Raw genomic sequence first — 12,191 nt, 5'->3', positions numbered from 1 at the left:
TAAAACATAGTTATGCTCTTCACAGGCTACTTAAGAAAATATAATGTTCATCATTACCTATCACATATAACAAGTTAAAAATCTACTGCCTTCCAATTTGATCCTATCCTATATACATTGTTATTTCTTACTACTCTCAAAAAGAATGATACTCTGACCCACTATGGTAAACCTAATATTCCTCAATCAGACAAAGCTAAAGTCTACTCTCTAGGTCCTCTTTTACTCAATGCTCTCCATCTGAAAAGCTTTCTTGCTTCGATTTTCTCTCTAGATCATCCAAGTCTAGATTGCCTTACAAAAGAGAAACACCCACTATGAGGATTTTCTTGATCATTATCTCCTTGTTGTAGTTACCACTTTCTGAATTGTATGAATGTTATCTCTACAACTAAGTTCCAAGCCTCTTGAAGACAGGATCCATACCTGATACATCTATATATGAGTTTAAAATATGTTAGTCAAATGGTCAATCTGTGAGATTATTTTTAAAACTAGTTTTGTAAAACCATAAAATTGTTTCTCTTTGTTTTCCAATATAAATGTACAAATGCAATTTACAGATTTTGGTGCAAAAACAGAGTAATCCAAATTGTGACAACATGTAGTTTAAATATCTTAAATATTCTACTATTCTATTAATCTTACTGTGACTAGTATAATTTGAGAGACAAAAAATTACATGCTGAAAACAGACTTAACTGCAGAATATTAATAAAGAATGCATAAGAAAGCAATAACCACAAATGCAAAGCAGGAATCAAAAGCAATGACTATATGAAAGGAAAATTATAATGTGTACACTGTCATCTTGCTAAAAGCAAGAATACAAAATGATACCACTCAATTATCTCAAAATCAAAAATGAACCTATTTTTCTAATTGGTTTGAATCTCATAAATGCAAACAATTGCAAGCTACTAGATTATTAAAAAGAAAGAGAACGAGAGAGAGAAAGCAAAAACTAAAGCAAGACATTCTGCAGGTAACCCTACCTTTCTTTTCACTTGTGTTATGCCCTAAAGTCAAGGGAAACAAACCATTGACAAACTGTATTCAGTCAAAGTTCATTCTATGTGTAAATCAGAACAAATAAAAGACAATTTGTACATTTGGAACAAACATAAAACAGTAAAAAAATAAAGAAAATTATTTTAAACAATCATGATGTCTTGTTGTCATCTCAAGGCAACAAGACATCATCATGATTGTTTAAAATAATTTTATAACCTAAAAAGTAGAAGTATATTTTAAAACTTAAGATAAACCATTACTTTGGCTATTACATAATTTAACAAAAATACTTAAAACAAGAGTTCTGCTAAGTAAAACATGAGATCATAATACAAAAGCTTTAGTGGCTAAATAATTAAATGAAATTTTATAAGCTTGGCTCATAGGAAAATAGCAACTAGAACCCCACATGTCATTTTAATACACAGTTGGGGGGTATAGAAGAGTGGGAAACCATGACTGCATTACTTCAAACCATGAAACTTTACAGAAAACATGAAAAACCATAATTAACAATCTCATTTAAAATTAGAATACATTGCCTTAGTCCAAAGGTCAAGGTTCTGTTATTCTATGGCACCAGCTCTCAGCAACATTTTTTTCTCTATCAATGTCATATATGACTATACTACTACTTTGCTAGTACCACTGAAAACCTAAAAAATAACACATATGACTAACAATCTTATGAAAACAAATTTAGGAGGCGAATCCCAAAAACATTAAACCCAACTCCTTAAGAGAACGTATCACCTGAGTAAGATAACGTCTGTAATCTTGCCGCAATTCTTCTTTCAATTTATTTTTCTTCCGCTCATAGTCTTCTCCAAGTGGTAAACTTAATCCATAATCAATCCCTAGAAAAAGAAAACAACTTCTTAGTATATTTCATTTTCAAACCAATATCAAAGTTCTACTTCCTGTAACAAAGCACAGTAAGAAGGAACACAGTTATGCTAATTCCGAGACTATGATTAGAATGAGTTCCTTACTTAAAATGTCTCGATAGATGATACATTCACATAATCAAAAATATTATCAAAAATATCACTCTCACCCATGAACCCTAGCCACCCTGTTCTCCTGTCCAGAACAACAAACATTATTATTTCTTCTGTCTCCATGCAGAGAATGTTTTAATGCACCTATAAACAGACACTTGTATATTATTATATACATATTTATATGCATGTGTGCATTATATTTACTTTTTCCCCCAGTCAAGATAAATAATCCAGCACTGTTTGGCACCTTTCTTTCTCAAGAACAGCAAAATTAAAGAAAAGCTAATTATCTTTACTTCTTCACTTCATTATACACTAATTTCTATAAAAATAAATACCAACAACAATTTTAATGCATCATTTTCAGTCTAGGAAAACTAATAACATGATTGTTTTCGCATACAAGAATATCTTGATGTTTCTGAGAAAAAATTAATAGGGCCATGTGTTGCTTAGAATGACTTTTTTTAAATTTTCTTTTTATATCAAAGAGCATTCAGATAGGATGAAATTCCTAGAAACTTCAAAAGTTAACCCAATTCTGATTTCATAAAATTTGATATTAATTTTTATTGTGGTAAAATATATATAATATAAAACTTACTATTTTAATCATTTTTAAGCATACAGTTCAGTGGCATTAAGTACATTTACGATGTTGTACAACCATGATCACTATCCAGTTCCAGAATTTTTTCATCATCACAAACAGAAACTCTGTAAATTGATGTTAATTTTTGAAGAAAAACTTCAAATTTGAGTAGCATTTCCTTACACAAAATTCAAAAATCAAATTACCTTTAGGGATGATGACGATAACTGTACAACTTGTAAATATACTAAAAACCATTGAATTGTGCACTTTAAATACATAAATTTTATGGTATGTAAATTGTATCTCAAGAAAGCTATTAAAAATCAAATTATATACTTTTCAAATCTTCAATAGTAAAATACTATGTCAAGAAGCATAGACACCAGATAAGTATTCAGATTTCTGAAGTCTCTTCCCTTTTTTAGCCCTATTATACACATAATACTATAGTATGAAAAAAGTATCATTTCTAAACAAAATAAAACTTGTCCTTTTTTTTTTTTTCTTTTGAGACAGAGTCTAGCTCTGTCACTCAGGCTGGAATGCAGTGGCATGATCATGGTTCACTGAAGCCTCAACCTCCTGGGCTCATGCAATCCTCCTACCTCAGCCTCCTGAGTAGCTGGGACTATAGGCGTGCGCCGCCATGCCTGGCTAAAACTTTCCTTAAAAATTCCGCTATGAGCACTATGGATGAAATAATTTGACTGTAGTTCATAGACTGCTATAAAAATCAATTTCGTGCTTTATTTCTCACAATGTAGCTGAATGGAACTTAACATGAATGTGTCATATCACTGCTTTACTACATCACTGAAATATTTCAGGCAGGGAAAAGGCCAGTGTAATATAAACGTAAGTGGATGTTTATGGATTCTTACAGAATACTAAAATCCACTTACCCCTATAACACTGGAATTCTCTTGATAAACATTTCAGGCCTATTTAACTCCTTGAGCTATGATAGAGAGTGTAAAAGTGGATTCCCTAGGGATATCTCTTACACATGCTTCTAAATTTCTTCTAAAAGAAACTAAAGCATTCCATATCCTTGGAATTTTAAAACATCCTAGAAAGGAACTGTTTCCTCTCAAAGGAATCTAAACCTTATATTTAAAGATACAGAATTTAAGCCTAAGGAGAGAAATAGTTTTGATTCTTATGTTCAGAATGGAGCATCATATATAAAACTAAACTTATAAAATCTGTGAAGGCAAGGCCATGCACTATTCAATTTTATAATCCTGGCACATAACTTTAACCCAAGAAAATTTTCATCAAATAAATCTGCAAATGAATGTATGAATGAGTGCCTAAGCAAGAGGAAGAAATGAGAAAAGGTAGGGGGAAAACAATATACTATACTTAGTATTTCTGCTGTTAGCGGTCTGACTGCATAGAGAGAGGTAGTAAGCAAAGTTACATATTAGTAGTCACACAGGGTCACAATGGATGTTCTGTTGTGCCAAGGAGAAAAAGACAACAATGCTGCCAGGATGATGCCTCCCAACACACTGCCATCCCATCCAGGAACAAGCAATTTACATTTACAAATTTACGAAAAGCCATGTGTTTAAGGCGGCTTTTCCTGCTGTTTTTCAATTCCATTTGGTAGGTTTATGTGGAAGAATAAAAAGAAAAATGTAATTCATTTTCATTTAAATTATTATTATAATTATTATTTTGAGGCAGAGTCTCGCTCTCTTGCCCAGGCTAGAGTACAATGGTGCGATCTCGACTCACTACAACATCCGCCTCCTAGGGTCAAGTGATTCTCCTACCATTCTCCTCCCTTAGCCTCCCGAGTAGCTGGGTCTACAGGCACCCACCACCATGCCCAGCTAATTTTTCTATTTTTAGGAGAGATTGGGTTTCACCAAATTGGCCAAGCTGGTCTCGATCTCCTGACCTTGTGATCCACTTGCCTTGGCCTCCCAAAGTGCTGGGATTACAGAGGTAAGCCACCATTCCCAGTCTATGATTCATATTAAGTTCAATTTTTACTTACTAAGAGTATTTGCTTTTCGCTATTAATTCAAATAGTACTGTAAAATTGTCTTAACAGACAAGTAACAACATATAATGCCTTCTGAGTTATCTATAACTTTATTAATTTAATGTTTGGTCAACAGAGAACACTATTTAATTCTTATTTTTGTCATCTTGTAACAACATTTTATAGCATTAGAGGTAAGTCACAGATATAAAATTACAAACTGTACAGAATAATATAAATATCCTATTCTTTTAAACCATGCATTAACAATGGCATCTCAATTGACTTAATGAGTTAAGGAATACAGTGAGGCTTACTTATTGTGCTGTTGTCTTCTGGTGGATCTAGCAGCAAGTAAAGCATTCATGTCATTTTAGGGTCATTTGAAGTGATGTCACTTCATCAAAGTATAACATCAATGACCCTAAGATAATTAACACTATGCTTCAGAACTATAGTAATTAGAAGCATTTGCTTTCTATAGCAGTTGTGGTGGCTTACATAAAATACTTAAGACTAAAGTATATAACTTCTTTATAATTAATTTACCTTCTAACAGAGCATTCATCATAATTATGAAACAAATTACTATGGAACATTTACTTTCTTTTTATTATTATACTACCATGAAAAAACATTATGTAAAAATAATCAAAAGACAAATTAAAGGAAAATAATGATAGGCCTTTACATAACGGGTGACTTACAAGGAGATGTGACTAATTGAGGAGACAGTGTACTCTTAAATTTCCACTATGAAGGTATTACTACAAGGACCCATTTGACTTATACAAACTGAATAAAAAAGGAGGAAAAGTATGTGATTTAGTTTACAATAGGATAAATCTAAGACAAAGAGGAATGATAATTAAAACTACAAGGCCGGTGCTGTGGGTCAAGCCTGTAATCCCAGCACTTTGGGAAGCTGAGGTGGATGGATTACTTGAGGTCAGGCATTCGAGACCAGCCTGACCAACATGGTGAAACCCCGTCGCTATGAAAAACACAAAAAAAGTAGTTGGGTGTGGTGGCAGGCACCTGTAATTCCAGCTACTTGGGAGGCAGAGGTTGCAGTGAGCCGAGATCGCACCATTGCACTCCAGCATGGGCAACAGAGCAAGACTCCATCTCAAAACAAACAATTATAACTACAACTATCCATATGCAGTGGCACAAACCTATAGTCTCAACTACTCAGGAGCCAGTGAAGGGAGGACTGCTTGAACTCAGGAGTTCAAAGCCATCCTGGGCAACATACCAAGATGCTATCTCCACAAAAAAACTTAAAAATTAGTTGGGCATGGTGGCCTGAGCCTGTAGTCCTAGCTACTGGAGAGATTGAGAGAGGAAGGTCCCTTGAGCCCAGGAGTTTTAAGCTACAGTAAGCCATTATGGTGCCACTGAACACCAGCCTAGATGACAGAGTAAGATCCTCTCCCTTAAAAAAACTGGGGGTGGGAAGTAAATATATGTTTTACGACATTCACAAATTTGTATCAAAACATTTTAAAAGATTAATGGAAGCATTTAAAAGATTAATGGAAGTATTTTTCAACAATATTGGTCATTGTTAATAATCAATAACAGTAATAGTTCAACACAATAATCAGTAAGAATTTATTTTAATGAAATAAACACAAATACAATGCCTAGAAACAGTTTAGGGAGATAAAAGATCTTCTATAGATCACTTTTAGGTGACTTTCTCTTAATTTAATATTACTAACATCTGAGTTATTCTGACAAACTCCTTACTGAAGACATTGTTTCATCAGCTTATATGAACTAAATCATGTACATGCTACATGTAATAAAAAAATCTGGACTATTACTTTCTCTAGGCTTGGAAAAGAAAAAAAATAAAATTGGATGGCCTCTGTCTCCAGTTCCTGGGAGGAACCTCTAAATCCTTAAAATTTTCCAGACAATGGGAATGCCTTTATTATTCATAATGGGTACATTATGAATACACCCAACAGTTTATACTAACAAGGTGAATCATTGTGAACCCCCAGAGAGTTTATGCTACAGAGATGACAAAAATGGGAGCTGGTCATGCCAGCAAAACCAACCATGTGATTTGAAGGTTGAGCCTTTGAGGCATGTGACATCAGCCAGGCCTAAGGAAAATGAATGTAGCAAGGCTGGTGATCAAGCCAAGGAGCAATGATTCAACCAATCATTCCTACACAAGGAAAACCGAGTAAAAACTCTGGACGCTCAGGTTCAGGTGAGGCTGGTTAGTAATATTCTGTATCCTGTCACATACTGGTGTGCTGGAAGGGTAATGCCTCCCCGAGACTAACAGATACTTCATGTTTGGACCCTCTCAGACCTTACCCTGTATGTTTCTACCGTTGGCTAGTTCTGATTTGTATACTTATGCTATGTAACTTTGATCATAAGCATAGAGCTTTGTTGAGTTCTGTGAGTCATTCTCATGAATTATTGAACTTCAGGGGATAGTAGAAACCCCCAACTTTATAGCCAGATGGTCAGACCTGAGGTATCCTGGGGACACTTGAACTTGCAGTTGGAGTCTGAAGTGAAAGCAGTCTTGTGGATGTGGAGGCCTATGCCCTTAATCTGTGAAGTTTGGTTCAACTCCAGGTAGCTGATGTCTGAATTCATTGTAATACTACCTCAAATCCTTTTATGAAAGGTATAAATGGTAGTATAATGAACCACATGGAATTAACCATGAATATCATCAGTATCTAACAGAAATGAATTTATAAAATCATAGTGTTATATGACAGTTGTACTAGGAGCAATCAATAGACTGTTTCCATTGGATAAAATGAATATGCCCAGTTTATATGTCACTGATTACTATACTATGCTTAATTACTTATTCAAACGATGTTGTCACAGTGCTTTAAGTCAATACCTAATTTCCAAATTTGACCTATATTAGCCCTGTCTTTTTATAGTTCCTAGATAAAACCACTTAAAAAAAAATCATTGGTTGCCAAATTATTTTACATTTTTCCCAGTGTGAAAAACTATGTATTTTACTGAATTTTAAAGCCACAATTCACTTTGGGAGGCTGAGGTGGACGGATCACGAGGTCAAGAGATCAACACCATCCTGGCCGACATGGTGAAACCCCGTCTCTACTAAAATACAAAATTAGCTGGGCATGGTGGTGCATGCCTGGAGTCCCAGCTACTTGGGAGGTTGAGGCAGGAGAATTGCTTGAACCCAGGAGATGGAGGTTAGAGTGAGCTGAGATCGCGCCACTGCATTTCAGCCTGGAGCCTAGAGACAGTGCAAGACTCTGCCTCAAAAAAAAAAAAAAAAAAACAAAACCACAATTAATCAGGCAGGAGGTCTGTAACTAAATGCTTATTATATAGCATAAAATTAGTCAAATTATATATTGTTCTTTAATAAAATTCCATGTGCATCAAAAATTAATTATGGTTTCAGTTGGCAATGAAAGCATTTCTTGAAAATTAAAGTCAACACACCCAAGAGAATTGGTTTTATTTTTGCAATGGAGACATTAACTTGTTTTAAAACATCTTTTCCAAGCAGTAAGTGCTAGGCGCTGTGCTAGGCAGTGGAAATACAATGGGAGGAAAGTTGGCATGTCATTGTAGCACAAAAGACAAGCTGAATAAGTTCAAAAGTACTCTTCATGAAGAGAACCAATCCTTTAGAAGCACATGGCAGGACTGGCCAACTCAATCTATAATAAGATGGCAAGTTTATCATATAAGAAGAAAAGAAGCCATTGAAGGGTTTGAAGCAGAGACTAATATGATCAGAGCTGGTTTATGCAAATATATCAAAAACTATACAGAGACTTGGTAGAAGGGGCTAGACTATAAAACCAAACAACAACCAAAAACACTAGGAAGTTTTTGCAAAAATCTAAGTGAGGGACAATAGAGGCCTACATATAAGAAAGTCAGTGGGATTACAGCAAAGTGACCTATTTGAGATTTAGGCATTAGAATCAACTATATTTGTGTCACTGCTTGACATATGAGGCAGGGGAAGACAGGAGTTGAGGACGACTAGGCAGCCAGCTCAGTGAGATGGGGAGCACTAGAAAGTTTGACAGGCATAGAAGTTAATTTTGTAAATTTTGATTTTGAGCCCATGATATACATGGCCATACAAGTACGGATATCCAATAGAATATCAGACATATTTCATAATAGAACCTGGGATTGGGATACAGATTCAGAAGTCATGAACACACTAATAGTAAATAAAGCCCTGTAAGCAGATGTGGACACTAGGGGAATGTATAAAATGAGAAAACAGCCTAGGTTCAGAGGCCCAAGTAACACCAATTAAAAAAAAGGTAGAGGTCATTGTCTTTAAGTCATACTTTTAACTCTCCATCATATGTGAATGTAATGATCAAAGAATAATTCCTAAGACAATTCAAAAAACTACTTTTTTCTGTTTTTGAGATGGAATCTCTCTCTGTCACCCAGACTGAAATGCAGTGGCATGATCTTGGCTCACTGCAACCTCTGCCCCCTGGGTTCAAGTGATCCTCCCGCCTCAGCCTCTCAAGTAGCTAGGATTACAGGCCTATGCCACCATGCCTGGCTAATTTTTTCATATTTTTAGTAAAGACAGGGATTCATCATGTTGGCCAGGCTGGTCTCGAACTCCTGACCTCAAGTGATCCACCCTCCTCGGTTTCCCAAAGGGTTGGGATTACAGGGGTGAGCCACCATGCCCCACCCAAAAAACTACTTTGAAAAAGATGGGAGGGCCAGGCACAGTGGCTCACACCTGTAATCCCAGCACTTTGGGAGGCCGAGGCAGGCAGATCACTGGAGCTAAGAGTTTGGGACCAGCCTGGACAACACAGTGAAACCCCACCTCTACAAAAAAAATACATGTATATAAAAAAAAAATTAGCCTGGTATGGTGGTGTATCCCTGTGGTCTCAGCTTCTCGGAGGCTAAGGTGGGAGGACGATGGATCACTTAAGCCTGAAAGTGGAGGCTGCAGTGAGCCAAGATTATGCCACTGTACTCCAGCCTGGGTGACAGAGTGAGACCCTGTCTCAAAACAAAAAAAAAGATGTAAAGGGGGAAAAGAAATTAATATTCATTGTATACCAAATATGTGCCAGCCATCCTTTCACATATTTAACTTTTGCCCATAATGACTTTTTGAGATAGATGCCATTATATAAGGAGACAAAGTTTAGCTCCTGACAGGTCATACGGCGTCAAAGCCCAATCCAAAGCAATCTATAACCCTAGAATTTAAAAGGGATTCTGTCTGACCTTAGTGACCTTACTGCCTGAGATAACCTACTATTAAATTTTTTAAAAATTGGGCGAAGGATATGAACAGACACTTTACAAAAGAAGACACACGTGAGGCCAACACACATATGAAAAAATGCTCATCATCACTGGTCATTAGAGAAATGCAAATCAAAACTACATTGAGATACCATCTCACACCAGTTAGAATGGCAATCATTAAAAAATCTGGAGACGGGCCAAGCGCGGTGGCTCACGCCTGTAATCCCAGTACTTTGGAGGCCGAGGCAGGTGGATCACGAGGTCAAGAGATCGAGATCATCCTGGTCAACATGGTGAAACCCCGTCTCTACTAAAAATACAAAAAATCAGCTGGGCATGGTGGCGCATGCCTGTAATCCCAGCTACTCAGGAGGCTGAGGCAGGAGAATTGCCTGAAATCAGGACACGGAGGTTGCGGTGAGCCGAGATTGCGCCATTGCACTCCAGCCTGGGTAACAAGAGTGAAACTACGTCTCAAAACAAAAAACAAAACAAAAAAAATCTGGAGACAACAGATGCTGGAGAGGATGTGGAGAAATAGGAACACTTTTACACTGTTGGTGGGAGAGTAAATTAGTTCAACCATTGTGGAAGACAGTGTGGCGATTCCTCAAGGACCTAGAAATAGAAATTCCATTTGACCCAGCAATCCCATTACTGGGTATGTATCCAAATGATTATAAATCATTCTACTATAAGGACACATGCACACGAATGTTCACTGCAACACTGTTTACAATAGCAAAGACCTGGAACCAACCCAAATGCCCATCGATGATAGACTGGACAGGGAATATGTGGCACATATACACCATGGGATACTATGCAGCCATAAAAAACGACAAGTTCGTGTCCTCTGTAGAGACATAGATGAACCTGGAAACCATCATTCTCAGCCAACTGACACAAGAATAGAAAATCAAACACCGCATATTCTCACTCATAGGTGGGTGTTGAACAATGAGAACACATAGACACAGGGAGAGAAGCATCACAAACTGGGATCTGTCGGGGGAAATAGGGAAGGAACAGCAGCGGGTGGGGAGTTGGGGAGAGATAGCATGGGGAGAAATGCCAGATATAGGTGATGGGGAGGAAGGCAGCAAATCAAACTGTCATGTATGTACCTAGGCAACAATCTTGCATGTTCTTCACATGTACCCTAAATCCTAAAATGCAATTAAAAAAAGAAAAAAGAAAAATACAACTGTAAAAAAAAAAGAAAAAAAAACTTTTAAAAAATTATCTCTTGGAAAAATTTAAATTTCGATTCATAAAAACGTAGGGCTGGAAGATAATCAAACTTATATCACAGATAAAGAAATTGAGAGCCTTAGAGATTAAAAAATTTTACCAATATATACTTTACTTCACTAATGCTGTATATTAATAATTTACAAGAGATTCAAAATGGAAAGAGTTATCTATATATCTGATACTAAAAGTAGGGCACTCACTTTCAACTATTTATCGAATAGAGAGAAAAAACTTAGGCCGGTCTCAGTGGCTCACACCTGTAATCCCAGCACTTTGGGAGGCCGAGGCGGACAGATCACAAGGTCAAGAGATCAAGACCATCCTGGCCAACACGGTGAAACCCCGTCTCTACTAAAAACACAAAAAAATTAGCCGGGTGTGGTGGCAGGCACCTGTGGTCCCAGCTACTCGGGAGGCTAGGCAGAAGAATCGCTTGAACCCAGGAGGCGGAGGTTGCAGTCTGCTGAGATTGCGCCACTGCACTCCAGCCTGGTGACAGAGCCAGAGCAAGACTCTGTCTCAAAAAAAAAAAAAGAGAGAGAGAGAAAAAGCTTACTAACTATTCTGTTTCTTAGCCAGCATACTCTTGTAGCCACTGGCATACAAAAACAATTTAGGAGGATACTTACAACCATGAAAAGCTGTCCATTTGAGAACAATGCTTTAACAAAGGAACTTATCATAGTTGACTTTCTTTTTGTGAAAAAGTTTGTCATCATCAATAAATTACAAAATGCACATTAAAAATATTCAAACAGGTCAGTCAGGCATAGTGGCTCACACCTATAATCCCAGCACTTTGGGAAACCAAGGCAGGCGAGTGGATCACATAAGGTCACAAATTCAAGAGCAGCCTGGCTAACATGGCAAAACCCTGTCTCTACCAAAAATATGAAAAATTAACTGGGTGTGGTGACATGCACCTGTAATCGAAGCTACTTAAGAGGCTGAGGCAGGAGAATCAAATGAACCTGGGAGATGGAGGTTGCAGTGAGCCGAGATCGTGCCACTGCACTCCAGCCTGGGTGACAGAGCC

At 36.9% G+C, this 12,191-nt stretch overlaps 1 protein-coding gene across 17 annotated transcripts in view; it reads right to left on the bottom strand.

The window, feature by feature from the left end:
• CSPP1 (centrosome and spindle pole associated protein 1) overlaps nt 1–12,191 on the bottom strand; it is a 155,078-nt gene that overhangs the window by 122,106 nt on the left and 20,781 nt on the right. For 11 of the 17 annotated variants that reach the window (XR_004274474.1, XM_032296265.1, XM_032296266.1 and 8 more), the window contains 2 exons: nt 1,768–1,871; nt 996–1,019 (listed from right to left, as the gene is read on the bottom strand). Coding sequence is in view for 16 of the 17 variants with exons in the window: in XM_032296265.1 (XP_032152156.1) it covers nt 996–1,019; nt 1,768–1,871 (128 nt within the window). In the remaining variant the exon portion in view is untranslated. Of the gene's footprint in view, nt 1–995; nt 1,020–1,767; nt 1,872–2,071; nt 2,160–12,191 lie in introns of those variants that run through there. The other 6 variants (XM_032296272.1, XM_032296270.1, XM_032296271.1 and 3 more) reach the window with 2 other exon arrangements.

Source organism: Sapajus apella, unplaced genomic scaffold, assembly GCF_009761245.1.
Source record: "Sapajus apella isolate SASKATOON/1434 unplaced genomic scaffold, GSC_monkey_1.0 scaffold35, whole genome shotgun sequence".
Classification (NCBI taxonomy): Eukaryota; Metazoa; Chordata; class Mammalia; order Primates; family Cebidae; genus Sapajus; species Sapajus apella.
Note: the sequence above shows the minus strand (reverse complement) of the source record. Positions and strands in the feature narration are given on the sequence as shown.